At 43.4% G+C, this 27,619-nt stretch overlaps 1 protein-coding gene across 1 annotated transcript in view; it reads left to right on the forward strand.

Annotated features, from left to right (window-relative positions):
- The window catches only part of XDH (xanthine dehydrogenase), a 411,630-nt gene that overhangs the window by 369,721 nt on the left and 14,290 nt on the right, over positions 1–27,619 (forward strand). Inside the window, exons 33-34 of the mRNA XM_069233805.1 lie at positions 19,073–19,187; positions 24,023–24,088. Coding sequence (XP_069089906.1) covers positions 19,073–19,187; positions 24,023–24,088 — 181 coding nt within the window. The remainder of the gene's footprint in view (positions 1–19,072; positions 19,188–24,022; positions 24,089–27,619) is intronic.

The raw sequence follows: 27,619 nt of genomic DNA on the forward strand, positions 1-27,619 counted from the left end.
TAAGATTTGAGCAAAGCAAAGATTATAAACATTAGGACAAAACACAGCGTCAACATGTATCTATTTAGCAGAGTATCATTAGCGCATCTATTCAACACAGCAAAGATTCATTCATTTTGTCTATTTGCACCCAATATTAGTGAACTCCTTGACTAACCTCAAATTAGCATCAGCATGTTGGGCTTCATGCAAAACAATTTAGTAACACAAATTTGGAAAACATCTAATTAAGGTCTCTGTCAAAAGCAGTTGGTACCTAGAAAAGAAAGGCAAGCAGACAATTACAATTTCATATAGTTACCCTCCGTAATGGGTCAGCATACAGAGTCAGTCTTCGTCCTGAGGACAGTAGTCGATTCACCATTCAGCCAGGATAGAACAACAAAGTCTCAGAAACTAGGGTAGAAAGTTCTTCCCTTTTAAGGAGGAGAAGAAATAGATATCGGGCAAGACAAGGTGAGGATGGTTTAAAGAATCAAAACAGCAAAGGTGAAGACGGAATGCCAGAGTAACAACAGGGGTGTCCCTCTAATGGCTGCTGTATCCTTGTGACACAACGTTAAATTGAATATGCCAGACAAGTCTCTAATTTCCCATTGGTCAGTATTTGGTGCACCACTATCTCTATCCAATGGTTGAGTGGTCACCTTACTAGAATTTTCACCTAAGACAGTTCTCATACAGTTCATTGGCTCCTGTGATTTACGTCTTCATCGGATAAGATGGTAGGTAGGAAAAGTTACACGCACAGCTTCAGTCAGTAACTTCATTGTCTTTACCAGTTCAGGCGACCTTGTACCTGTTGCGAATTACACTACTATTGCATTGAACAAGAATGTCTCCTTGAGCAAGTCGGGTCTCATGAGAAAGAATTTACTACGGTTACACACATTTCTAACTTCTGGAAAAGTACAGCTTATGTCCTTCAGGAAGACAGCACATTGCACGTTAGAAGGACACATTTAATATGAGACCAGGCAGCTAGGCCCAGACTCTGGCTAACTAAGGCCTAATGATTTAATCAGCAAAACCTTAACACATAACTCTTAATGCGAAAACAGAATCATACATTAGTACATTAATAATTCATTATCAGTCAATTTCATCAATCATCGTATACATTGGTGGCCACTCCCCGTGGGCACATTTCAAGTGCGTACATTAGAAACTTAGTAATGCGTTTTCTATGCAGCTTCATTACACATCATTTTGCAAGCAGTTCATGTTAATTTTTTATTATAAAAGCTACACTCCAATAACCCCTCCTCTGATGACTCTTGTCATCACACAATTCCTTCCTTTAACAACCTTTTTACTTCTTGATCTCCTTCATCTCAATTTCTTCCTTTGGTTTGCCTTTTCACATTTTGCTCTAAACATTTTCTCCCTTTTCTTTTCTTCCCTCCTCGCTTTATGTTTTGCAAATTTGCTTTAATCCTGTTGGTAATTTTGCATGATAACCATAGTCCAAATAAACAAGCCAGAATAATCCCTATCCCCTGTATTAATTTTCCCAATAACCCATGCCAAAGACTACTAAACCAACTTCCCACATTTGCAAGTCCTTTTCCAACCCTTTCCCAAACTCCTGGTTCCTTCAGTTCATTCAAATCTCACTATCTCTTGTTAGGTTAGTAAGCATACTTCTAATCTCATTACTATTGTCAGGTATGTAGGCACAGCAGTGACGCTCATTAAGCACCTTACAGACTCCGCCACTTTTTGCTAAAAGAATGTCTAAAGCAAGCCTGTTTTGAAGAGTCATAGCCCTCTTCGCAGCAAGTTCAGTATCCATCAGGAGTATAGTCCCTGTGAAGTTTGTCAACATGTTATCCACAACAGTAGACAACTTTCGAATCTTTATGGAGTTTAAGACAACCCGTACTGAAGAAATGATTGCTCCAAATATGTCTCCTACTACACCAGCAGCAGTTTCTCTCTTTTGTCTAGCACAAAGTAATTCTGTCACTTTCGGAAATTTCTTTAAGTCCTCTAGCTGGTAAATCTTTGGGAAAACTATTCCCAAGTAACATGTCCCATACCATCCCTTTGGAAGACGGTAATATACATTAAGTCCACAAATATAATAAACCCCTGGGATCGCTTGATCCATTCCATTTAGCATGAACGTCTATTTATTCTAAAACAAAAACACATGCTTACACTCACTCGTTCCCACAAACACATTGTCATAATATGACTGTGGCCGTGTTATGCAAAGCCTACCTACATGTTTCGCATCTAAAGCTAGCTTCCCTTGTTCCCTAATCCCATTGTTGCTATTGCTAAGAAAGGATCGTTGCTGCAAGCCCTTTTCTAATTTCCCTTTTAGAGCCCTCATTCTATCTTCAGTGTGATCTAGAAAGCTATTCACTACGGGTGTAAGCAAGCATGTCAAGTTATTGCGGTGTGCATATGATGTACTGATTGCTACTCTAGGTTCAAAGAACCCTTTATTAATTTTATAGCATAATATTTAGCTACACTATTCAGATCTTCTATGATAGGCACATAAGACAATACAAGGTCGTAGTTAGAGTAAAAATATTGCACTTCTTCCTGGTTATAGAAAGGCGTTAGTAGCAGACTAGAACTAATCCCATAGGTTAGTGGCAAGCTGTGATATGTAACTCCCTCTTGGACTGAAAGAGGAATTTGTGTACACACATAACAAGCCTTATCCTCCTTAGTGTCAACATACTCACTCAGCAAGCGATAGAAAACGTTAGTAGACAGCTCCCCTTTTGTATTAGGTTCGTCATGCAGATACTTTGGGGGTCATTACAAGCTTGGCGGGCGGCTACTGCCGCCCGCCAAGTTGTAACCGCCGTGCGCCCGCCAATGCGGCCGCACTCCTGCGGTCCCCATTACAACATCCCCGCTGTGCCGGCGGGCGCAAACATAGTTTACGCCCGCCGGCCCAGAGGGGATGCGGCCGCAACATAGGAGCCGGCTCCTAATGGAGCCGGCGGTGTTGCGGCCGTGCGACAGGTGCAGTAGCACCCGTCGCGCTTTTCACTGTCTGCTTTGCAGACAGTGAAAAGCTGCACGGGGCCCCCACGGGGCCAGTGGCATGGGCAGTGCAGGGGCCCCCAGGGGCCCCAGGACTCCCCTTACCACCATCCTCTTCCTGGTGGTGCAAACCGCCAGAAACAGGCTGGCGGTAGGGGAGTCATAATCCCCAGGGCAGCGCTGCCCTGGCGGATTATCACCGCCAGGGCTAAAACGGCGGGAAATATGGGTCTCCGTACCGCCAGCCTGTTGGCGGTACGGTCGCCACTTTAGCCCTGGCGGTCTCTGACCGCCAGGGTTGAAATGACCCCCTTTGTATCTTGCTCAAACTTCTCCCAAGGCGTTAGTGTAGCGGTCTCAGAAACTGTAGCATTGTTAGCTTCATTCTCATCCACCAAACGCATTTCCACAAACAAAGCTATAATGAATATCACACACACAACACCCAAAGCAACACCCAAATATTTACAACGCCTACTCCCCTCACTATCATCTCCCGTACTAGATCTGTAAAGAATCAGAAGTGAAGTGCTACAAATGTAAACGACAATCAACAGAGGATGGCTAAAGCTTTTTTTTTTCCCTTTAGCAAGGCTAAGCAAAGTCTCTCTTTAGCAGGTATTTACAGCTCTCTCATTCACTCCCAGGGTCCTTTGTCAATCCAGTTAGCAGCTTGTCACAATCAGTTTTTAAAAGTAAATTCAGGCTAATAGCGACTCATCTGGTAATTTATCAATCTCTGGTTTCAAGTTCCTTTAATTCAATGTCAGCTTAACACAGTCTCTTTATCTCGTGGCTGAACTCAGGTACCATAGTACTGACCTGGAACTTCTCGATCAAAGCAGAATGCTAGGAACTCTTCTTGCCACTCAGCCGACGTTGCATAAGCCCATTCAGGACCTGCGTATCTTCTGTTTGCTATTCTCTTTCTTTTCAATTTGCGGTCACCTTGCAATTCTCCCGCGCTCAGGTCCTCTTTTCTTGTTGTATCTATCTCCTCCTCAATTGTCTCATCAATGACCACTTTCCCTTTTGCTACTCGCGATTCTGGCCACTTATCTCCTATAAGTGTCCCTTTATCGTTCGGCCTTTCTTGTTGCTGTTCAGTGCCCTCCTCTTGTGCTATGGTGTTTTCTCTTGCTGGACCTGCAAGTGGCTCAGGAGGAGTCTGGATACTTGGACCTCCTTCTGTCTCAACTCCTTCGCCTTCTGGATCTGTCAAGGGTTCGACTTCAAACCTGTATCCGTCTGCTTCTGGGAGAACCTCTCTCTGGGTCGGTTCTCCTGGTACCTCAGTTGAGATTGGCCCACTGTCACCCCTCTGGATTTCGTTTACTGTTTGAGTGACCAGGCCGTCCTCAACGGGCTCTCCTCCAGTCTCAGTTCCCCTTTGATTACTCTCCGGCCCTGAGACTTCCTTGTCTGTAGCTGTTATTTTCGATAACTCAATTTCCTCATCAGTTGAGCATGTCACCTTCTTTGTGTGACTGGCATGGATCCAATTTGGAATTCCTGCACACTTCACAGCAGTGGTAGTTGTTAGATTCACTCGTTACGGCCCCTTCCAACTTGGCTCCAAGCACGACTTCCTCACATATTTCTTGACAACCACCCAGTCACCAGCTTTCAGGTTGTGACCTGGATCATTTATTGGTGGCAGTGTGGTTGCTTCCACCTGGTGAGAGAAAGAGCGGACCACATCAGCCAGACCCTTGCAGTAGTCCAACACCATATCATCTGTGATATTCACAAGAGCATTTGCAGGCACTGCGGGCAATCGAATAGCTCAGCCCATGAGAATTTCATGAGGAGACAGTCCTGTTTTCTTGTTGGGTGTGTTTCTCATTGACATCAACACTAAGGGCAATGCATCCGGCCATTTCAAATTTGTAGCTGCACACATTTTTTCCATCCTAGACTTCAGAGTACCATTCATTTGCTCCACTAGTCCTGATGCTTCAGGGCGGTAACTGCAATGCAACTTCTGTTCAATGTTCAACGCAGCACACAAGAGCTTAACCACCTCATTGTTGAAGTGACTTCCTCTATCTGATTCTAAAGAGATCGCAACCCGAAACGTAGTATCAATTCCCTAAGCAGCAACTTCGCTACTGTAAGACTGTCATTCCTACGTGTAGAGTAAGCTTCAATCCAGTGACTAAAAATGCACACAATCACCAACACGTATCTCAGTCTTCCACACACAGGCATCTCGATAAAATCCAATTGCATCCTGCTAAATGGACCTCCAGCTCTCCCAATGTGGCTCAAATTCACCACTGTCCCTTTCCCCGCATTCATCTGCTGATAGATGAATCACCGGTGACAGATCACTTCTGCGGCTTGTCTGAATTTTGGATTGAACCAATCAATTTAGAACAATCCGATCATGGCGTCTCTCCCAATATGGGCTTGACCATGGTAAAACCTGGCAAACTGAGACAAAAGACTGTTTGGCAAGACCATTTTCCTCTCATCTGAAACCCACAAATCATCAGGCCTTTGTACACACTACATTTTAATCCAAGAGCGTTTCTCCTCCCTGCTGGCATGACCCTGTAGCAATTTTAATTCTTCCATTGTGTCAACCAACCCCAGTGCGTACCTGACCATGTCTCATTTTCTGTTTCAGGTAACAATTCCCACTGATCCTTGAACGATATACAGTTCAATGCGCAAAACCTTGCGACTTGATCTGCTTATCAATTTCCCATTGACACAAAATCTTGTGATTTCACATGAGCACTGCATTTCACCACAGCAATTTCAAGAGGTAACTGAATCGCGTGCAATAATTCCTTAATTCTTTCACCATTTTTCACTGGAGAACCAGAAGAGGTAATGAAACCCCTCTGGGACCATAACTGGCCAAAATCATGGACAATCCCAAATCCGTATCTGCTATTGGTATAGATAGTCACTTTCAATTTGTCAGCGGTGTGGCATGCCCTAGTAAGAGCAATCAATTCAGCCACTTGAGCAGAGTATACTCTTTCAAGCCAAGATGCTTCTAGAATACCAGTGATTGTACATACAGCATATCCAGCTCTCAGTACTCCTACTGAGTCTCTCAGACATGAGCCATCAACAAAGATATTGTAATCATTTTCTTCCAATTAGGTGTCTTTGATATCGGGTCTCGGTTTGGTGCACAGTTCTGTTACCTCAAGAGAATCATGTTCTATCTCCTCAGCATCATCAACATCTGTATTCTCATTGGGAAGCAAAGTTGCCAGGTTCAATACAGTACAATGTTTTAGTGACACATTGGGTGACCCTAATATAATTGTCTCATACTTGGTCAATCTAGCATTTGTCATGTGCTGGGTCTTAGTTCGGGTCAATAGTATTTCAACTGAATGTGGAACCATTACTGTTAAGGGATGTCCCATCACTATGCCTTCGCACTGAGTGAGGCTTTGACCAAGTGCTGCAACTGCACGCAGACAACCCGGTAAGGCTGCTGCTACTGGGTCCAAAGTAGCTGAAAAATATGCTACTGGTCGGTTCGCACCTCCATGGACCTGGGTCAGGACAGGCAAAGAACAAGCATCACGTTCATGACAAAACAGGACAAAAGCTTTGTGTAATCAGGCATACCTAAAGCTGGAGCCCTGCACATACACTCCCTCAACTCAATGAATGCCCTTATCTCTTTCCCGGACTTAGTTAGGGTATCTGGGCCATCCTTAACCTCCTTAGCTGTCAGTCTCACCAAGGGCTTGGAGATAATGGAGACATTCGGGATCCACTGACGACAGTAGCCCACCATTCCCAGAAACATCCTTACATCTCTCCTGGATGTCGGAGGATTCATCTGTAATATGGCAGTCACTCTTTCCTTAGATATCTTCCTCGGCCCTTTCTCAATCAAATGGCCTAAATATTTCACCTCTTTCTGACAGTACTGCAGCTTCTTTAGGGACACCTTGTGTCCATTATTTCCCAAGTGATTCAATAGGGCAATAGTATTGTATTTGCAATCATCTCTTGTTTTGGAGGCAATCAACAAGTCGTCAATGTACTGCACTAGAGTCGATTGGAAAGGCAATTCCAATGACTCCAAATCTTTCTTTAGAATTTGATTGAAAATAGATGGTGACTCCGAAAACCCCTAAGGGATTCAACACCATCTGTAGACCTTGTCCAGGAATTTGAAACTGAAGAGAAATTGGCTGTCCTCATGAAGAGGCACAGAAAAGAACGCTTGGGACAAGTCAACGACTGAGAACCATTCTGCGTAGCATGGAACTTGAAACACGATCACAGCTGGATTTGGCACTATCAGGCAACACTTCACCACTATGTCATTAATCTTTTGTAAGTCTTGAACTATTCGGACTTTCCCACAGGGCTTTCTTAGACCCATTATCGGTGAATTACATGGGCTGCTCATCACTTCCTTCAGAACTCCCTGCTTCACAAAGTCTGCAATTATCTGCGTCACCTGTATAAGGACATCTTGTGCCATGTGGTACTGCGGTACCTGGGGAAACACAGCATTTCGTTTCACATCGACCTTGACTGGTTCTACTCCTTTTATCAATCCTACTTCCTTTCCTGTCAAGTCCTACACCTTCTCTGTGACTGTCCCCTCCAGGTCTGCGGGCAAATCAGTCATTGTGAACATCGGGAAGAAGCTTATCAAGGCGTACTCTTCATCTGTAGTCTCTGTTTCTGGCTCTGAAATCTGACCATCATCCCCCTCATCATCACTGTTCGTCTGCACCTCTATTCCCTCATTCGAACAGGTGATAGAACACCTTGTCTTACACAGCAAGTCTCTTCCCAGTGGGGACACGGAACTTGAATCACAGACTACAAACCTGTGCAATCCCTGAAAGGTACCAATTTCGACTTGAACCGGATCTGTGATCGGGTTGGTCAGGAGATGGTTTTCCACTCCCACTACTTTTATTGTGCGTCCTGAAAGGGGCAATTTCTGAACCTCTGCACTTCTGACTGTAGAGCGCGTGGCTCCTGTGTCAACCAAAAATGAGACCTTGTGACCCATCACCTTCCCTTGCACATAGGGTCCCCTCTGATCTACCTCTAGGAATGCTGCAAGCCTGCAATCCTCACTACCTGAACTGTCATCCAACCATTCATCGTTTATTCCTTTCTCACCACGCAATGGGAACTGTTGTACTGTGTTACTTTGACCCAGTCCTTGACTTGTGACCTGTTGAGGAAGCATCACCTGTTGCTGTCCCATTGGCGCTAAGGGCAACTGCATTTGTTGTCTAGGTACCACTGGAATCTGCTGTTGCACTTGCTGCATCTGCACTGGTTGCATATGTGGCATCTACACCTGTTGCATGGGTTGAAGACCCTGCATATGAACCATATTATTCTGAAAATTGGGATTAGGACCCCTCATTCTTGGTCCTTTAACATTTTGAAACGCACTGACATCATTGCTTTGTTGAACAACACCCTCCTGCACCATCATCAGGCACTCCCCCTTCCAATGTCCCACGCCCCCGCACGCATGGCATGGTAACACCTTCATTCCCTGCACGTCATTTTGTACCACAACAGTATTCAAATCTGGACCACGGTTCACAAAACCTCCCCGACCTCTGCCTCTTGTTTGTGGCTGAAACTTTCTGTTTCCCTGCGGCTGTTGCACCATCTGTTGTTTACTCCGTTTCCCTGCATCACTGCTTGTGCTGCCTTAATTTGCATCACCATCACTTTCTCCTTCAACTTCTCTGCTTCAACTCGATTTCATCACTACAGTATTTTGCATACTGTAACACCTCATCAATCGGCTTCGCTTGCCAGCAAATTAAATAATTCTTAATCATCTGGCTAATTTCTGGTCTCAGCCCTTCAACGAACCTGAACACAATGTGATTCATGTCTTTCAGCTCTATGACTTCCGTGCCACTGTAATGCTTGAATGCTTTCAACAACCTCTCATAGTAAGCATGTATCGACACTTTGCCCTCTTGTGCCGTTCGATCAATCTTTTGCCAATCAATATTCTGCGGTGACACTTTCTGCTTCAAAAACTCAATTACCTTATGGTAATACTTCATTACCTCCGAAGAGGGTGCTCTGGTAGCCCTATCCCTTGCCGGTTCTGCGGGTGGCCAGTCAACACTCCTCTTGCACTCGAGCCACAAATCAGCAGGAACAATGATCTCAAACAACATATTCAAGTCTTCCCAAAGACACTTCGCAAGCTTCACAAATCTGTCTGTCTGCTGATACCACTCTATCGGCTTTTCCCTCAGCCTGGGGAAGTCATTTGTGAATGACAGAATGTCACCCCTGGACCATGGTACATGGACAAGAACCCCTCCAGCTGTTTCTCTAATGGGTAGCATCTTTATGGTACTGGTATCTGGCAGTGGTTTTGCATGCGGCTGCTGCTGCTCCAAGCAGTCACTTTTCCTTTTGTCTCTCTTCTTTGCCCATCTGCCTTCCCACTTCTCTAAGGCTCCCCAAACCTGCGCGCTCTGTACATTTTCGTTACGGTGTGCTTTTATCCCAGTAGACCTCATGTGATCAAAATCTTTGGGTTCGAAGTCCAATCTGTAACTCCTCTTTAGATGCTTAGTATTGTCTAAGTCTATGCCATATTTGTCTGCTAGATTTGCCAACCTTTGGTGCACCTTGCTTACTTCTTTGGTTATTTTTGGACACAGATACCTCAATTCTGCTTCAGTGTATGACTCTAGCCTATTCACTCCCATGCTCCCTTCGACTAATTCAGCTGCTTCCACGCCTAACCTCACAAAATTCAGGTATTCCTCTCTCTCTGACCACTCTGCTGTTGCAGGGGTAGTCTGCGGTGAACTCAGCTTGTCTAGCCATTCATTCAGATGTTGCGCAGTCAAACCTTGCAACAAGATATTTCCAGCCTGCATCATTGGTGGTTGCGACATGTTCGTACTGGGTATCTGTGGAGTTAGTAGTCCCAACCCAGCCTGTCTCATTGTCTCTAGAGGGACCCCAATGGGACTGAAATCCAACAAGGACCTAGATCTCTCTACTATCTGTTCTCCTGGTGTCATCCCTTGGGAACTTCCTGCGAACCTTCCTCTTAGCACCTCTTGAGTCATTACCTCTTGGTCACATACTCTAGACTTTTCCTGTGCATACAAAGGTACGGGTGGACCGACTGTAATTGGCAAAGATATGGCAGCTGGTGCCTGCCTGTTTCCCAAACCCTGGGGAGCATTAGCTCTCAACATCTGATTCATTACGGGTACTGTGACTGACTGCGGTCCTGTGACCAAAGTGTAATTCGGAACCATCTGTTGAGGAGGCTGGGGCAGCAGAAGTGGAGTTGGCTCCATCTGTACCAACTTTGATCTTGCATATGCGTGATCGGGCGGCACCATCAAATTCGTAGTGGTCTGTAATACTGGAACATCAGGGTAGAGCCTTCAAACCGGTGATGGCTGCAACTGTGTCTGCATAGCTGACGCAGTGGATACGCTGACACTACTCTGCACTGGAGCTGGTGTTGCAACTGCATTTACATGAGCTGTGTGCGCTGTTCCCTGATTCTGCGTAGCATTTTCAGGACCTGCACTAGTACTAGGTCTGTTGTCATTCATGGCATATGGCGGTGGACGATCATGTAACAACTGATTAAGGAACTCGTCGTCATCTGAGTCATCTGCATCTGCCCAAGACCTGCTATTCTCTTTCCCTCTACTCGAACCCTTGTCTGTTTTACAAGTGGCCTTTCTTCCTTGTGTGTCGGCTTCTTGAGTTATTGAGGGAACATTCTGACTCCATCTATTATTTCTCTTCTCCACATCCTGGTCTCGCTATCCCACCTAGGCTCCGCTAGCGTTTTTTCTGCTTTTCTCATTCTCCTCTTTTGCTGCCTTTGTCGTATGGCCATTAATTCCCAAATTGCTAATGCCTCAAACTGTGCTGGCCTTGGAAGCGGCTTCTGCTCATTTAGCCCCTTCTGCAAATTCTCTAGAACCCCTATGTTGAACGTCCTATTCTCTGGAAACGCCAAACACCCATCTTTCTTTGTTAATTTGCACCATTGCTTTAGCCAAAGACATGTCGCAACTCCCTTCTCCTCCATTATGGCATACGCCGGAGTATCTTCTGGTGGTGTAGGCTCCCCCACACTCGCGGTAATGTACACGTCTCCCCTCAAATCGCTCTTTAGAACCTTGAAGAACTTCATTTTGCGTCTCTTATTTAGTTTATAACTGAATCAGGAAGTGACTTTAATTCCCAGAACACCCTTTACCTGCCTTCTCAACCAATTGCTTCTCACTGACGGCTGCCAATCTGTGCGTGACCCTTCTCACTAACTGACCTATCCCAGCGCGGCTCCAATGACGTCACACTCACACACACTGCGGCTGACAAAGTCTTGCGGCTGGTCTTCCTCACTCTCTATTCATGCGAGACTAATGCAATATATTGCGAGCACTTTAACAACAAAACTCAAATTTGCCGGTTTACTACAGGAAGGGTAACACAATCACTTCAGAACTTTACAGAGATTTCACTTGAAGCCTCGGCCGCTACTCTCTCCTTCTCAGATCCCGCATTCGCAAGCAGAATTCGATCCGCAAATTCTACTCTCGACTTTTCAGTGGCTCGTCCTAGTGCACTTTAGAACTTACCAAATCTCCATCGAAGGTTTTCACTCACACACTGTGACTCAAACTCAACTCGTCAATCACGCCCGATTGACTTATTAAACAGCGCAAATTACAACATAAACCAAGTGTCTCATACACTTATCAGTATACTCGGGAGTCTTAGACCACGCAGGGTCCGTATATCACCAACAACCATGTGGACAATTTTTGAGCACAAAGCGCCACACTCACATGAAGTTCGCCGACTTCCCTACTCTCATACTGCGGAGTACGCCCACTCCTACTAAAACATCAACTGGCCTAAAAATTCTCACAGACTTCACAATTCACCTGCGATATGCATAAGCTGTGCAAGCGCAAATTCTACTTCACTCATACCATCACTAGAACGCCGAGAACATACCCAACTCACTTCGGCAAGCTCCGGGAAAAGTCATTTGGGCTTAGGGGAACATCATCTTTCCAAATTGCATTGTCTCAAAAACAATCCTAAAACAATGGACCCTCGTCCTAGGGCCCCCAAAGGGCGGAAACTGTCCTATGCTACCAGAACTGCTAATGCGTCCCGCCCTAGGTAATTTACTTAGTCTGGGACTCATTTTAGGCCAATGAACCTTTTGACCCTGATTGGAGACACCTTAAGATGAGATCTCTGTTCAGCATTTCAGTCAATAGATCAATAACCTCTTCAATAGTCACAGTAACACATCAATTAAATTAGTTAATTATATCAACATGAATTTGAAACGCAACATGACCTTTCAGCTATCAATAACCACACGAATTGAGGAAGATTTATGATGTTTATTCCCTATTGGTTACACTCTACTAGCAAGTTTATTAGTCTCAACACCAGAAAACACATCAACAGTGTTATAATGTGCCAACTCAAATAAGATTTGAGCAAAGCAAAGATTATAAACATTAGGACAAAACACGGCGTCAACATGTATCTATTTAGCAGAGCATCATTAGCGCATCTATTCAACACAGCAAAGATTCAGTCATTTTGTCTGTTTGCACCCAATATTAATGAACTCCTTGACTAACCTCGAATTAGCGTCAGCATGTTGGGCTTCATGCAAAACAATTTAGTAACACAAATTTGGAAAACATCTAATTAAGGTCTCTGTCAAAAGCAGTTGGTACCTAGAAAGGAAAGGCAAGCAGACAATTACAATTTCATTATCATATAGTTACCCTCCGTAATGGGTCAGCATACAGAGTCAGTCTTCGTCCTGAGACAGTAGTCGATTCGCCATTCAGCCAGGATAGAACAACAAAGTCTCAGAAACTAGGGCAGAAAGTTCTTCCCTCTTAAGGAGGAGAAGAAATAGATATCGGGCAAGACAAGGTGAGGATGGTTTGAAGACTCAAAACAGCAAAGGTGAAGACGGAATGCCAGAGTAACAACAGGGGTGTCCCTCTAATGGCTGCTGTCTCCTTGTGACATGACGTGAAATTGAATTTGCCAGACAAGTCTCTAATTTCCCACTGGTCAGTATGCGGTGCACCACTATCTCTATCCAATGGTTAAGTGGTCACCTTACTAGAATTTTCACCTAAGACAGTTCTCATACAGTTCATTGGCTCCTGGGATTTACGTCTTCATTGGGTGAGATGGAAGGTAGGAAAAGTTACACGCACAGCTTCAGTCAGTAACTCCATTGTCTTTACCAGTTCAGGCGACCTGGTACCTGTTGCGAATTACACTGTTGCATCGAACAAGAATGTCTCCTTGAGCAAGTCGGGTCTCATGAGAAATAATTTACTACGGTTACACACATCTCTAACTTCTGGAAAAGTACAGCTTATGTCCTTCAGGAAGACAGCACATTGCATGTTAGAAGAACACATTTAATATGAGACCAGGCAGCTAGGCCCAGACTCTGGCTAACTAAGGCCTAATGATTTATTCAGCAAAACCTTAACACATAACTCTTAATGCGAAAACAGAATCATACATTAGTACATTAATAATTCATTATCAGTCAATTTCATCAATCATCGTATACATTGGTGGCCACCCTCCGTGGGCAACATTTCAAGTGCATACATTAGAAACATAGTAATGTGTTTTCTATGCAGCTTCATTACACATCATTTTGCAAGCAGTTCATGTTAATTTTTAATTATAAAAGCTACACTCCAACAAAGGAACAATCAAATTTGCTCCGTGAAAAGAGTGGCTGGAGTCCTGCCATCAGCTGCTTTCTTGTATGGCGCTGTCAACGTGGTTGGGAAGTTCTGGCAGAGTCAGCAGGACTCAGGCAGGTTGTTGGCTATGAGAGTGTTAACATCTAAATCAGGCAGACAGAGCGCCTATTATGCGGATGGGTTTTCCATCGAAAAATGAATGGCGGGACTGTTCCCACCAAGATCTAAATCAGGCCCATAGTTTGAACAGAAAATGATGACTAAAGAAATTAAAAATGATAAAGAATGAAATAGAAAGCACAATGTAAGCAAGCTAGTGGCTCAAGTGGGCCAGACCAATGGATATGGATAAGTGATCCAAAGTTCCTCTTTTGTGTACATATACATACATTTTGTACTTATTAATTTGATTACGTGAAACTGGTGAGAGAACTAAAGCTGTCTCTAGGCCAGACCTAACGAAACATGATTAGAAGTTGTATCAAGGTTAAGGGTGTCGCCATTTAAAAAGCACAAGCCCATTGATGATAGTATGAACATTATGAGACTTCTCTAAAAGAGTACATATAGAGAGATGGAGAAAAGGAAACATAATGAAATAAGACAGTTCATCACAGAATATCAATAAAATAGCTGATTTTTAAGTGTGTGTAGTTGTATATTTAAAATAAAATCTATGCCTCAACAAGACTCATTAAGAACCTGAAAATATATGGTGGCACCCCCACCATAATGTGACTACGGGCTCCCTTTGCCAGCCTAGAACATCTTCAAAATCAGCTAAATAACCTACTAAGCCATCACAAATGGCAGCTTGCCACTCTGGCTAGGATGCTCACCACTTCCATTGGCTCTCAACACCTTTACAGCCAGGACACTATGAGACTGGAGATAAAGATGAGCACAATGGAAAAAACACGAGGCAACCGACCTCCTGTATTAATGCACCAAGGATCTCAAACAGCCCTGTGTCTATTATGACTACCTTAACCCTACTCTAATTTAGGAAAGAGCTGAAGAAACACCACTTTTAGGAACACTATTTTACGACGAAGTAGCAGTCCACCTCCACTTGGGACACACCTACTTCAGTCACTCATTGAATGTATCTTTGCCTTTGCCCCTCTATAGTGCTCCATTGACTTTTGACTAGGTATGAACTAGACAAATATTACATATATACATACATACATACATACATACATACATACATACATATGTGCGATGTGATAGATCTCAGGATATGACTAGATTTAGGCTTATCTAGGTAGACTTCACTAGGCATAAACTTTCATAAGAATTTATAATTTATGTTTTATATAAAATTTCCTAGGAAAGAAAATCGCTGTACCTGAAAATGAGGGCTCTCAGGCACAAACGACTTGCAAAGCAGTTTTGCATTCCGATGGAGCCACACTTTCTCTTTGAGGTCCAAGGGGTGCTCACATTTCTCGCACCACAAAAGTTATTTTCGCAAAATGATAATGAATGATAGCTAGGACCTGAATTGGAAAGTAGGCCTCCATCCCAAATTTGTGACTGAATTGTGAACCCTGTCTCTCATGACTCTCAATGTTTTGCAATGCTTGCAGGTGTGAATTTGTGGCTGTCTCCTTAAGATAGTAATTGTTTTAACCAGAACACATTATTTTTTTGATTCAGTACAGTACCAATAGTACCAGAATAATATCCAAAAATAATGAAAAGTTTGGTATATTATTGTAGGTATGTCTTTGTAGGAACCCCTTATTTTTTTCAATTTTCTGCACTCTGTTTTTGGACCTGCCTTGAGACCAGACCCACGCAGCTTGCCTCAGCTCTTATTTGTTTCTGTAATTTGAAACTGTATTATCCACTTTTTCAAAATTAGTATGTTCCGACGCAGCCAGGCTTAATGGTCTACACAGTGATATGTTGCCTTGTGTAAAAGTGGCACTCTTACTTGTGTTACTGGCATGTTGGCTCACTCTTTCCTTCAGCCTTTTAAAAACACATACAGGGAAATGCTATTTCTCCCAGCATTTATGTAGGTTTTTACCCAAGGTTTGTCAACACATGCTGACACAGAGGCGCCTGCAGACCCCGAGCTTGTGGTTAACTCAAAGTGTTTTTAAGATTCTTCTGAGGAGAGCTCCGGGAAACACAACAGAATTACCAGTTCCAGCTACAATTTATTTATATCCGTCCCAGGTAGAACTCACAGACTCTACCTATTTTGGATTTTGGAGAATGTGTTGATTCTTGGAGCAAGGATATCAGAAAATAGTTCTTGTTTGTGACTCTGTGCATGCTGAACATTATTTGCTGCTGTGGCTGGCGACATTAACTGTCTGTAATACAACTGTGACCTGTGGGGAGCCTAAACTCCTTTCCTGATTGGTAGCCCATGAAAGACCGGTAGCAGAGAAAGACAGAGCTGAAAGCCAGGCAACAGAGGAAAGCAGAGGCTGAAGTGGATACTACTGTTAAGTACAGGATTGTATCTGGGCCCGACTGTGTGCCAGGAATAATTAGAAGTTGTACCTGGAGATCCCTGCGTGGCCTGTGAGACTTTAGCAACTAACACCATTGGGTGGTATAATAAACTTTCTAACTATAGAGAGGAGCCTGCATCAGGCCAGAAAAGATTCCCCTGGCCTGTTCAACAATATTTTCATGACTGAAGTTTTTCAAAATTTCCCAAGCCACTCCACGCGTAAATTCCAGCAAGCAATGCAGTGGCAATGGTTAAAGCCTCAGTCCCCCTCCTCTACTCACCGGGACAGGAGACTGTGCAAATCTCAAAACACAAACTGCTTAACAGACACTATCCAGCACATCTGATGTCCTTGCTTTGAACATCTCCTTTACAAGGCATCTTCTATCAGCTATACTTTGCTCAGCACTGGTTTTCTTCTGCGCTACAGTATTACATCCGCGCTATCCAACCTGGTAGAACTCTTCATAGGAAGCTTTAGTGGACAAACCTGCCTGTAATGTTTCAGCCCCAGAAAAGAGCCTAAATTTGAATGTAACTTTGCCAACGCAGCCTAACCCACCGTCCCATCCATCCACCTGCTGTCCTGTGCCCAGTGTCTGCTTTCTCCTTTGACGTACACCGCGTTCCTGGAAGCTATTAGCTATTGCTCCCACTGATGTGCAAAGCTTCATGCCATTTTTCTCTTTCATATTCTAGTTTATTATGGTTAATAGTAAAAAAATTATATTTATTGAACTTGTTGGATCTTAGATGTATTTTTTATTATTTTGACTGTGCTGCCCATTTGAGTTGTTAATCTTTGCACTGGTCTGAATCTCTTTCAGCATAACCTTTGAGCATGGCTAATTATACTAAGGAGTGAAACAAGAATTAAGCTATAGAGATATTGCTTTGCCGTTGGAGGTTATGATGGGGGTACATGTATAAATGCTTTGGCCGCACCCCTCAGCCTTTCAAAGCCTACTTCCAGAAGGTTTTGCATAAATATTCTGCTAAATGTGGCATCAGCACTGATTTGCGAATTTACATAATAACATTTGGTGAATATATGTTCAAATGGCACCTCCATTGGTTCCCTAAACATATTTTATTTTTGGAATGCAATGGAAGCCCATTACCCAATTAAGATTACAGAGCAAAACATAAGGAAACAATAGCTGTGCTTTTCATAATTTGTACCTGTAGATGAGGAGAGATACCTTGTGCCTTTCTCGTTGCCAACGTTTTGGTTCAGAATACCTTCTGCTTTTGAAGCAGCTGTCCCTTCTCCACAACATTAGATCCTCACAAGATACTGAGTAACTTGTCTTACATCCTGTGTCCTCACTGAAAAAACTGATACCTCTTAAAAATGCCTGTTCCTCCCATAAGGTTCTTCTTCAGGTCGACCTGTCTTAACATTGCTGGTACTACAAGCCCTCCAGTGCATCCAGGGTAGATGCCATCACTGCACTCCTCAGACCCTACACTGCTGCTACCCATGGCACTTACTATATTCATTGTGCTGGCTCTGCCACTCATTTGACTGACTCAGACACTTCTTCTGATGGTGCCAGTTCAAAGTGACTAACCCAGTATTCCTGCTTGTTGGAGGCCACACCAACACAGTGACAGTTACACTGCATCACTGAGGAGGAGTAGATGGACCATCAACTTTGTATCATTTAATGCATTGTTTATGGTATTGGGGAGTGTTGTTCTTGGAGGCTTCCTTCAATACTATCCGTTGCAATGGTGAGCTGGACACCTAACCCTACGTATTTATGTATTGATTCTTATACATGGCAAACCAACCTTGGGAGCCGCAGAACACTCTTCAAGGAAAGGGCACCAGAGCAGGATAGTGAAGCGATTCTGTATTCTGTACATAGCAAAGAATGGTGGATCTTTAATAAATAGACTAAGGTAATTTTGGACATTGTGGTCCCTTTTTCAGTGGTAAACATCATAAATGATGGGACAAGCCTCATCTGGGGAATCCTTTACGTTCATGTTTAGTCATTAAGGCCCTGATTAAAAGGTGACCGGGTTTATGTGAAGGGATACTGTGTGGCTGGAAATAATGTTTCCAGATGGTATCCCCCACACATAAATACGGTTATCATGAGTATTTGCCCCTGGTCAATGGAATCAAGGGCTGTGTGCAGGAGGTGTAGAGGGCATCTGGACACCGATTAAACTGTGCAGTGGCAGGGGCAAGTGTTTTGTGTTTTCCTGTGCGGTGGAAGGAGGTCAGCCAGGGTCTGCGGGTTGAGGCTGGCAGCATTACAGCCTGAGTCTAATGTAATTCTATCTGCTCGATTTTCCTTCTGGTAAAATTAGGTCTAGTGCTCTCACACCTAGATAATCCCAATGTGAGCAGTGTGCTGATACTCAGTGAGTGAAGCAATTTCCCACTGGGGAATACTGCTCCACTCAATTTATAATCTGGGCCCAAAGCTCAAACCAGAAACTGTTCCCAATCCGGGTCTAATAGGATGAAGTTTGATTATTTGATGCTTTGTCCTCCCAGAGGTGTGTTGATTGCAGAGAACTTTAGTTTGTCTGCCAGGTGGGGTAGGGCCCCATTATTAGTGATCAAGGTTACAACAATGGAGGCAGCCAAAGGTCAATGTATTTTCCCAGGTCTGGTTGCTTTCTTCACCAGACCACTCTGATTTATTAAATGGCCAAGTGAATTTTCAGGGACACCACAAAAATTTAAGTTAATCTTCTGTGTCGTTATGGAGTATACATTTCACGGCCTTTAAACCGCGTTTGTGTAATTGTCATGATGCATTTAAATGAAACTTTATGTGTTTCCATCGCTTTTGTCTTTCTCCTGCTACAGGGCACCTATTACTGGATACGACTTTGAAACAAACCAGGGAATGCCTTACAACTACTTTTCCTATGGGGTTGCCTGCTCTGAGGTGGAAATAGATTGCTTGACTGGGGACCACAAGGTTGGCAACATTCATTCTCTTTTAAGAACCATCAAGTATTATTAATATTGTGAGGTAAACCTCATACAAGATGAAACTACATCATTTTTATAAAAAAACCTCAGAACACAGAAGGTTAGTTCGAAAAATGGAGGAGATAGTTCATAAATACAGAGGCCCTCATTTGGATCTTGGCGGGCTTTTTCAAAGTCCGCCGAGGTACCGCCGGGCCAAAGATCGCCAGTGCAGGCGGTCTCCCACCCAGCTTATTATGACTGCTGGTAGCCCTCTGGCCTTTTTCGGATGGAGAGCCGCCAGCAGCCATACTGGCGGTCGGCGGTGAAGTGGAGGCTGCTCCATCGCCACGTCATCAGAACACCGCCCACCTAATCACAACCCAGGATTCAGCGTTTGCGGTGTTCTGGTGACGGGGTGCTGGCGGCGGAGCAGCCCCCATGGATCATGTTCCCTCCTGGAGGATCACCGGACAAGGTACGGTGATCGTCTGTTAGGGGAGGGGGATGGGGAGGTGTTGTGTGTTGTGTGCGTGCATGGGGGTGTGTGTGAGTGTGTGTATGCATGCGGGGGACGTGTTGTGTGTATGGGAAATGTGGGCATATATGTCTGTGTTCATGTGTGCGTGTATGTCTGCATGTATGTGTATCAGTTGTCTGTGCGTGCGTGTTGGGGTGGGGGTGATGTGTGTGGATATTTTAGTGGGGGGGTGGGAGGGGTCCTGCCACCTTTGGGGGTGGTAGAGGGGTCATGGGTTTGGGGGGAGGACTCTGGGGAGGGGGCGGGAGAGACCCCTATCAGTGCCATGGAACGAATTCCCTGGCACTGATAGTGCCTACCGCCATGGATTTCGTGGCGGTTCAAAACCCACGAAACCCATGGCGGTATGTGGGGTCCTGATACCGCCGGCGGTCTAGTGACGACTGCCGGGCTGGAGACCGAAGTCTCCAGCCCAGCGGTCGTTACCACCCTGGCGGTCACAGTGTAGAAGTGGCGGTTTTGCATGGCGGTATAACCGCCATGCTTGTAATTTCATTTTTTTGTCCGCCATCCTGTTGCCAGTATTACCGCCACTTCTGCACCGACCGCCAGGGTTGTATTGAGGGCCAGCGTATTAGATAACTGGCCCTGATGTTTAGAAGAGTCTTCTGTTTCATTGTCCTGTCCGTTTTAAAAGGTTTGATGCAACCTGTTTAGCAGAAGAGGATACATGATTGTTCTACTATGTGTTTCTTCTAGATATGCCAGCGTGTCCAAGATACTATTGAAATCCTTTACAAAAGATCTAAGACCCTCATTAGAATGGCCCAGCTAACTGCATTATGTGCATCAACCCTGGTTTCCCCATAATGGAGTTAGGATTGTGGCAGCTAACACTGCTGTTCTGCAGCTTTCCTCAAACAAAATTCGTAAGGTCACCTCTGCCACAGTTTATGAGGTGAAAAATGGCCAATAATTATAGGGACATGAGGATTTGTGTTCACTAAGAACCAAAATCTACATGTTATTCCCATTTTTAGAGGTCAAACTCCTAATTGGGATTTATAATTTGGACCCGGTGAATTCCAACCCAGTGGACTTTGAGTTTATCAAGCCTGATAAACATGGGCCCAAACACCTCGCCTCCCACCTTGCTATATACAGTGATCCAGCACGGCAACTCACTTGTTCTACCAATGTTACAGTAATGCCAGTACCTTATTAAACATTAACTTTATTTAATAGTAAACACATATCCTTGTGAGCAGAAGAGTACGACAGACAGAACATATGTTACTTTTGTAAACCAGTCATTGGGGCAAAACATTTGAATTACAATGTAATCAATTGATATTTTTCCACATATTTTGATCATTTTTTTAAATTTCAAAACTGAGCAATTTACACAAGTAATACCTTTAAATTTCAGACTTTTTTTTAGTTTTAAGAAACATACAGATTTCACATCTGTTTTCACAACAAAATGTAAGAAGGTTGAGCCACAAAAATAGGAGAATAGACTACTTATTAGAAAAATCCCAAAACTATAGTAAATTGTTTTTCTTTTAGAACTCTGCTTGTTCCTGAAAGCTAAGAAGATAGTGACCCTAACAGCAAACCTTTTGTTGATTCCATTTTAGGAAAATTCCAGTTGATTTCTTGCACAGCAATTTTTACCATTTTTGAACAAAAACAATGTTGCTATATTTTGGCTATTTTCTTGATTCCCTTCAGGGGAACCCACGCACAGGGTACCTTTACATTCCTCAAAATATGGGAAAAGGGAGCACATTTAGCCTAGATACTGTTGTAGAAAAGCAGAAAAAAAGATTGTAAAGGCTTAAGCTCGAAGTGCCCTAAATTAAAAAAAAAGAACAGCTCTGCACTGGAGGCGGAAAAGCTTCAGCAGCTAAGAGGTTAATAATACTCTGTGTACTAGTGGTGGGCTGGAATGTGGCTGAGCAGTGAGGGGGGCCACATGTCCACACACATACACTCACCCATCCATATGCACACTCATTCACATCAATCCATTCACAGACGCATGCACATCCACTTATCATTTACAAGCAGATGCACATGCCCATTCACAGTACACACTTTCAAATACACATACATTCACACATGCACACACTCACCAACATTAAAAACAAGGTACTTATTGGGCCAAGACGTTGATTGCAGGTCTAGAGGAAGGCAAGAAGATCCCGCTGCCTCCTCTCATTGGCTGACCTAGTCAAGGGTGAGCCAAGGAAAGGAGGACCTTCCCTTACATGTCACAGAGTGAGGTGGAATCAGAGAATTGCAGACCCAATCCCACTCTGGGACGAGGCATCACTGATTGACATTCAGTCCTGGTCCCTTTAGGACTTAAAACTGAAGTGCCCAGGTCCAAGTCTATTGGTGATGCACCCCCTTTCAATGAAGGGGAGGACCTCACAGTGTTTTGCGGGTTATGAAGCAGAGCTATGACATCTTCAGCTTGGCTCTGGCTGACAGGTGCCTGCGCATTTAGTGGATGTAGAGTGCCTGGCTGTCTGACCCGTACAAGATGAGTGACAGTCAGACAGTCAGGCTGTCCCTTGCTCATCTTGACAGACACTCGTATTGCCTTTCAAAAGGGTGGGGGTGTTAGCCACTCCACCCTTAATGATGGGCACGCCTGTGCGTACCTCTTGCAAACTTAAAACCAAGTCCACTCAACTCACTTTTAAAGAGGTGTCCAAATGTTTGTGCCCATGTTTGGCAAGGTATCCATGAACTTCAACAGCCATAAAATATTGCAAAATATATTTCAGTCACCTTTTTTGAGTCTATATATTAATTATGTATATATTATTGAAGAAACTTGTTATATATAATTTCTAAGTGGTCATGTAAAAAAAGCTGGTATTTTCAGATTTTTAAACTTGAAAAACAAGCGATTCCACCTCTTGAAAGTCTGGATGTCAATATATATACCGTTATCAGTCTCAAACCTCACTGAAACAAATCCCAAAGACACCAAGCCCCATTCAAAAACATGCACGCTAATACTGAGAATGAACATTCATAACTAGTCCCATATGGATACTTTTGATTTCTACCAACACTGAAAGGTCATCGATTGAAAATTCAACTGTTCAATTCTTCTGACTTCATTTCTGAGTGTCAGCTGCCAAGAAAGTACAGATATGCTTATTCGAAGTCCCTGTTTTGACCCTTAGGCCTTGTGCTACTAGACTGAAACTAGAGTTTTATAAAGTGTTTATTTATTCGTAATACCTTAGTCGCCGGAGGCAAAGCTCTTCAAGTGATTATTAGAACAGAAGTCAATACAGATGGGCTAATAGGAGACATGGGAAACATTGTGATTCATCATCTTGCAGACCCTGTGCGCCAGGCAAAAGGTAGCATGGCTATCTACATCCTATGGGTCATCAGGCTGGTTCACACTCGCCTTGTTCTGATAGTCCGGGCTCCTGTGGGTTCATGTACTAGTGTTTGTGCAGATGTGTACTAGTGTTTGTGCAGATGTGGTTGGAGCAACAGAAGGGATGTATAGCAACCCCGGTCTTTCTTGGGCAGTGGTCTTTTATACGAAACATCTTCTTTACAGTCTGTTATGTGGAAGAGCTTTCTGGCCTGTTTCAAACGTTATCTGCTTTCAGGAAAATTGTCTTGATTTGCATTCTAAACCGGCTGGATTTCAGACTCCTTTAGAGCACTGGGTTTGGGAGGGATCTCATTGTATCAGTTTGGCCCCGCCCTTGGCTCCCACTCCATAAAGATCTCCTCTTCCCTCGGACCGCCACATACTGCAACAGCGGAGGAGGACTTTGGTCCTCTCTTGCTGGTAGGTCCTGCTACCTTACAACAATTGGTGGGTATCCTGATCACTGTAATTGTTGCTAGGTTACCTGCAATACCAGAAAGTGGGGTTACCCTGCTCAATGGGGTTTTATTATTATCTTAGAATATATGTAATTGATTATTATTATTAGACACTTTATCACGGAGAACATCTTAATGAAATAACTCCTTGTTGAGAAAGGATGCTGAAAGGAAGCATATGACGCAATAAGATTCCATTGCTCTCCATGAACACCTCTTGCCTTATCTTCTCATTTTTATCTTACACGTATTCTATTCTCACACCATATTTCGTGTTGACAAATTGTCAGATATTTTTGAAGAACTGAATGGTTATCACTAGTCCAATTAAAATGTTAAACCAACACTTTGCATAGCGAACAGAAATCGCTATTTGTAATGCTGACAAAGAAAAGGGCTTTAACTTACAGAGTTGCAGGCAGACAAAAGTGCTGTTGTTTAAAGTTACAATTCTTTTCCAATTAATAACTGTCATTTTCAATTTGCAGAACCTTCGGACAGACATAGTGATGGATGTAGGCACGAGTCTTAATCCAGCTATAGATATAGGACAGGTGAGCAAGATATATTCTTGAGAACATTTCTCTTCATGAATTTAAATTACATTTTATTTCTGTGTTTTGTTCAATGTGCTGGTCAGTAATTGGAAGAAAGTGATATAGACATTAAGAGCACATGATAGAACGTGTATTTAGCAGAAACGCTAAGTGCCTGATTCATAAAGGTAAGCTTACACACTTTTGTAAGTTTACTACTTTTTAGGGTTGAGCCTGCGAGTGCATGCACTTGTGTACGTGTCTCGCATGCGAGACACTCTTGTGTTCAGTAAAGGGCTTGGAGCCCGACTGTCACTCACCGTTTGTTGTTTTGTCTGGCACTCTTCTTTACAGCCTGGTAATTCGTCAAGGCACGCCTGGCATCATTTCTATTCCTCTGTATGGAGCAAGGATCAAGCACTCATTGATTTCAACTTAGTTTGTGTCCGTCCGCTGCTCCTGACGTGATCAAGGTTCTATTTTGTTTTACATTCCAGTGCCCCGCAAACAGAAGGCTTGTGACAGGCAAAAACGTGCCCAGCAGGACAAACAAAATTGCAAAGTTTTATTTTTTAAAGCTAACTTTATTTTATTTTGCCAAGTCGTCTTTTCTCAGTTTCTTCTCATGTTTTCTTTTGTTTTTGCTCGTGGGTGCTGTTGTGAAAAGATGACAGTAAACTTCTTCAAAATATGTGAGACCTATTGCATTGCAAATGCTTGTTTGTATTTACAAACTATGGGGCGTATTTATACTCCGTTTGCGCCGAATTTGCGTCGTTTTTTTCGACGCAAATTCGACGCAAAACTAACTCCATATTTATACTTTGGCGTTAGACGCGTCTAGCGCTAAAGTTCATGGAGTTAGCGTCATTTTTTGGCGTGAACACCTTCCTTGCGTTAATGAGATGCTAGGTAGGCGTTCCCGTCTTAAAAAATGACTCCCAGGCATGTGCGTGGTATTTATACTCCCGGGCAAAAAGGACGCCCGGGAGTGGGCGGGGCAAAAAACCCCGCATTTGCGCCTCTTTTTAACGCCTGGGTCAGGGCAGGCGTTAAGGGACCTGTGGGCTCAGAATGAGCCCAGAGGTGCCCTCCCCTGCCCCCAGGGACACCCCCTGCCACCCTTGCCCACCCCAGGAGGACACCCAAGGATGGAGGGACCCATCCCAAGGAAGAAAAGGTAAGTTGTGGTAAGTATTTTTTTAATTTTTTTTTTGTGGCATAGGGGGGCCTGATTTGTGCCCCCCTACATGCCACTATGCCCAATGACCATGCCCAGGGGACATAAGTCCCCTGGGCATGGCCATTGGGCAAGGGGGCATGACTCCTGTCTTTGCTAACAGGAGTCATGTTAATGGCGTCTGGGCGCCCAAAAAAAATGGCGCAAATCGGGTTAAGACGATTTTTTTGCCTCAGCCTTACTTGCCCCATTTTTGGACGCCCAAACGCCATTTTTCCCTACGCCGGCGCTGCCTGGTGTACGTGGTTTTTTTGCACGCACACCAGGCAGCGCCGGTCGGCTAACGCCGGCTAACGCCATTCAATAAATACGGCGCCCGCATGGCGCTTCAGAATGGCGTTAGCCGGCGCTAATTATTTTGGCGCAAAACTGCGTTAGCGCAGTTTTGCGTCAAAAAGTATAAATATGGCCCTATGAGTTTGATTTTACTAATAGTGATTTATGACTGCAGGGACTCCACACTCATGGCAGACACTCATAAAAAGGCTAGTCCTATCTTTTTATATGCAGAGTTCTCCATCTGTCTCAGCAGTCATAAAACTACTATTAGCAAAGTGAAACTTGTAGTTTGTAAATACATAAAAAGGAAACTTACAGAAAAATATAAGTTTAACTTTGTGAATCAGGATCCTAACCTTGTACTCTGGATCCAGTGGGAGCAATTAACGTTTGTGTCTCTCGCCACCTTGACCAGTGACCACATGCAAAAAAGAATGATGGCCAATAGAAGAAATGGGAAAGGGACAATGACAATTGATAGGATTGAGAAAATTGATATAAATACTAGGTACCTCCAGTCTGGCTTATAACTGCTGCTGGATGCGGATGTCTGCATGTGAAGTGGGGAACTAAAGGCAATAAGAAATAGCCTAGCAATCTATGATGAATGCCCTGCATCTAACAGTGAATGTTAAAGTTCAGTTACAGCGTTACAGTGAATGGATGTACTTTAGCTGAATATCTGTGAAGCCAACTCTCTGATGTCAAACTACAACATAAAAAAGATGACTAACTAAGATCAATGTTCATCAACACATCACCCTGTTAGAAAAATAAGTAGCTCAAGCTTTGTGACTGTATACTCTTTGTGGTACATGAATATGGTTAATATGGTTAATATTTTACTCTTGTGCACAGCAGTTAATTAACAAGCATTAGTATTCTGCAGCACCTGTTTTGGCAAATCTTATAGTCCTTACTAGAACTCTGTATACCTTATGTATAACATATACATTGTTCCAAGAATTCCTTCTGTTCTGTCACAGGATCAAACCAAAGTTTAAGTAATGCAAGAACCTTTAACATAATTAGAAATGTTCATATTTATGTTTTGAAAATAGTTTGCTTATTTCTACAACACAGCTTGACTTTCAGAATACTTCTCTGTATTCTCAAATGTCCTCTAAAAAACTCCTAAGAAAGTTAGAATTCTTTGCAACAGGAATTCCTAAATCTGAATAACAGAGTCCTGGCTGTAGCAACATTTGAGGACAATGCCTAGCAAGGATGCCAAGAAATTCAAGGGAAGTAATACCTGATTGTTCTAAATGTCTGTTGCCATCTCCAAACAAAAAAGGTTTTCAGGTGCTGATGGAAAATGCAGTGCATAATCAGGGTACTGTCAAAGAGTGCATTCTCCACAAGTGTGAAGCCTCACTTCAAACAGTGCTGAAAATCAATGAGGGCTGCAAGCCCTTCCTTCCCGGACATAAACTCAGTGTGACAGATTTTAGAGCATCGCTGGCACTTGACTGCCAAGTGTTAAGTGATGGCTATACCTCCTGACATGCTTCTTCAAAATGCCCCCCAAAAGTCACCATCTAGATGGCTGAGCTCCTGGTTTATCAGGTTGTCCTGCATAAAATGATCATAAAAAACGAATATTAGAAGCTAGTTACTATGAGCGCTTCCCAGGACCAAACCCCTTCCAATCCACCAGCTGCTGCAGCAGGTTTCATACAACCCTTGCATTTAAAATCTTATGCACATGATCCTCTTTTTAAGAATTCATCTGAATAGGCATCAATGTGGAGCAAGACATGTTTTTGCAGAGCAAGGTTATAGCAAAGATTCATGAAACACAGGATGGACTTTTATAGACTGATAGAAACTGCAATCATACTGTCATTGGATTCATAATTTAAAAAATTGACTCACAAACTTAAGTTGCAATGTTGACGTTTTTTCAGATGCAAACTTTTTTTGTCTGTAGCCATTGTTTTTCACTTACAACATATTGGGGTGTTGGTCTTCTCCTGCGATCAGCGTAGAGTTTATATATTGATAATTTGCCTTTTCTAAGGCCTTCT

This window comes from Pleurodeles waltl, chromosome 5, assembly GCF_031143425.1.
Source record: "Pleurodeles waltl isolate 20211129_DDA chromosome 5, aPleWal1.hap1.20221129, whole genome shotgun sequence".
Classification (NCBI taxonomy): domain Eukaryota; kingdom Metazoa; phylum Chordata; class Amphibia; order Caudata; family Salamandridae; genus Pleurodeles; species Pleurodeles waltl.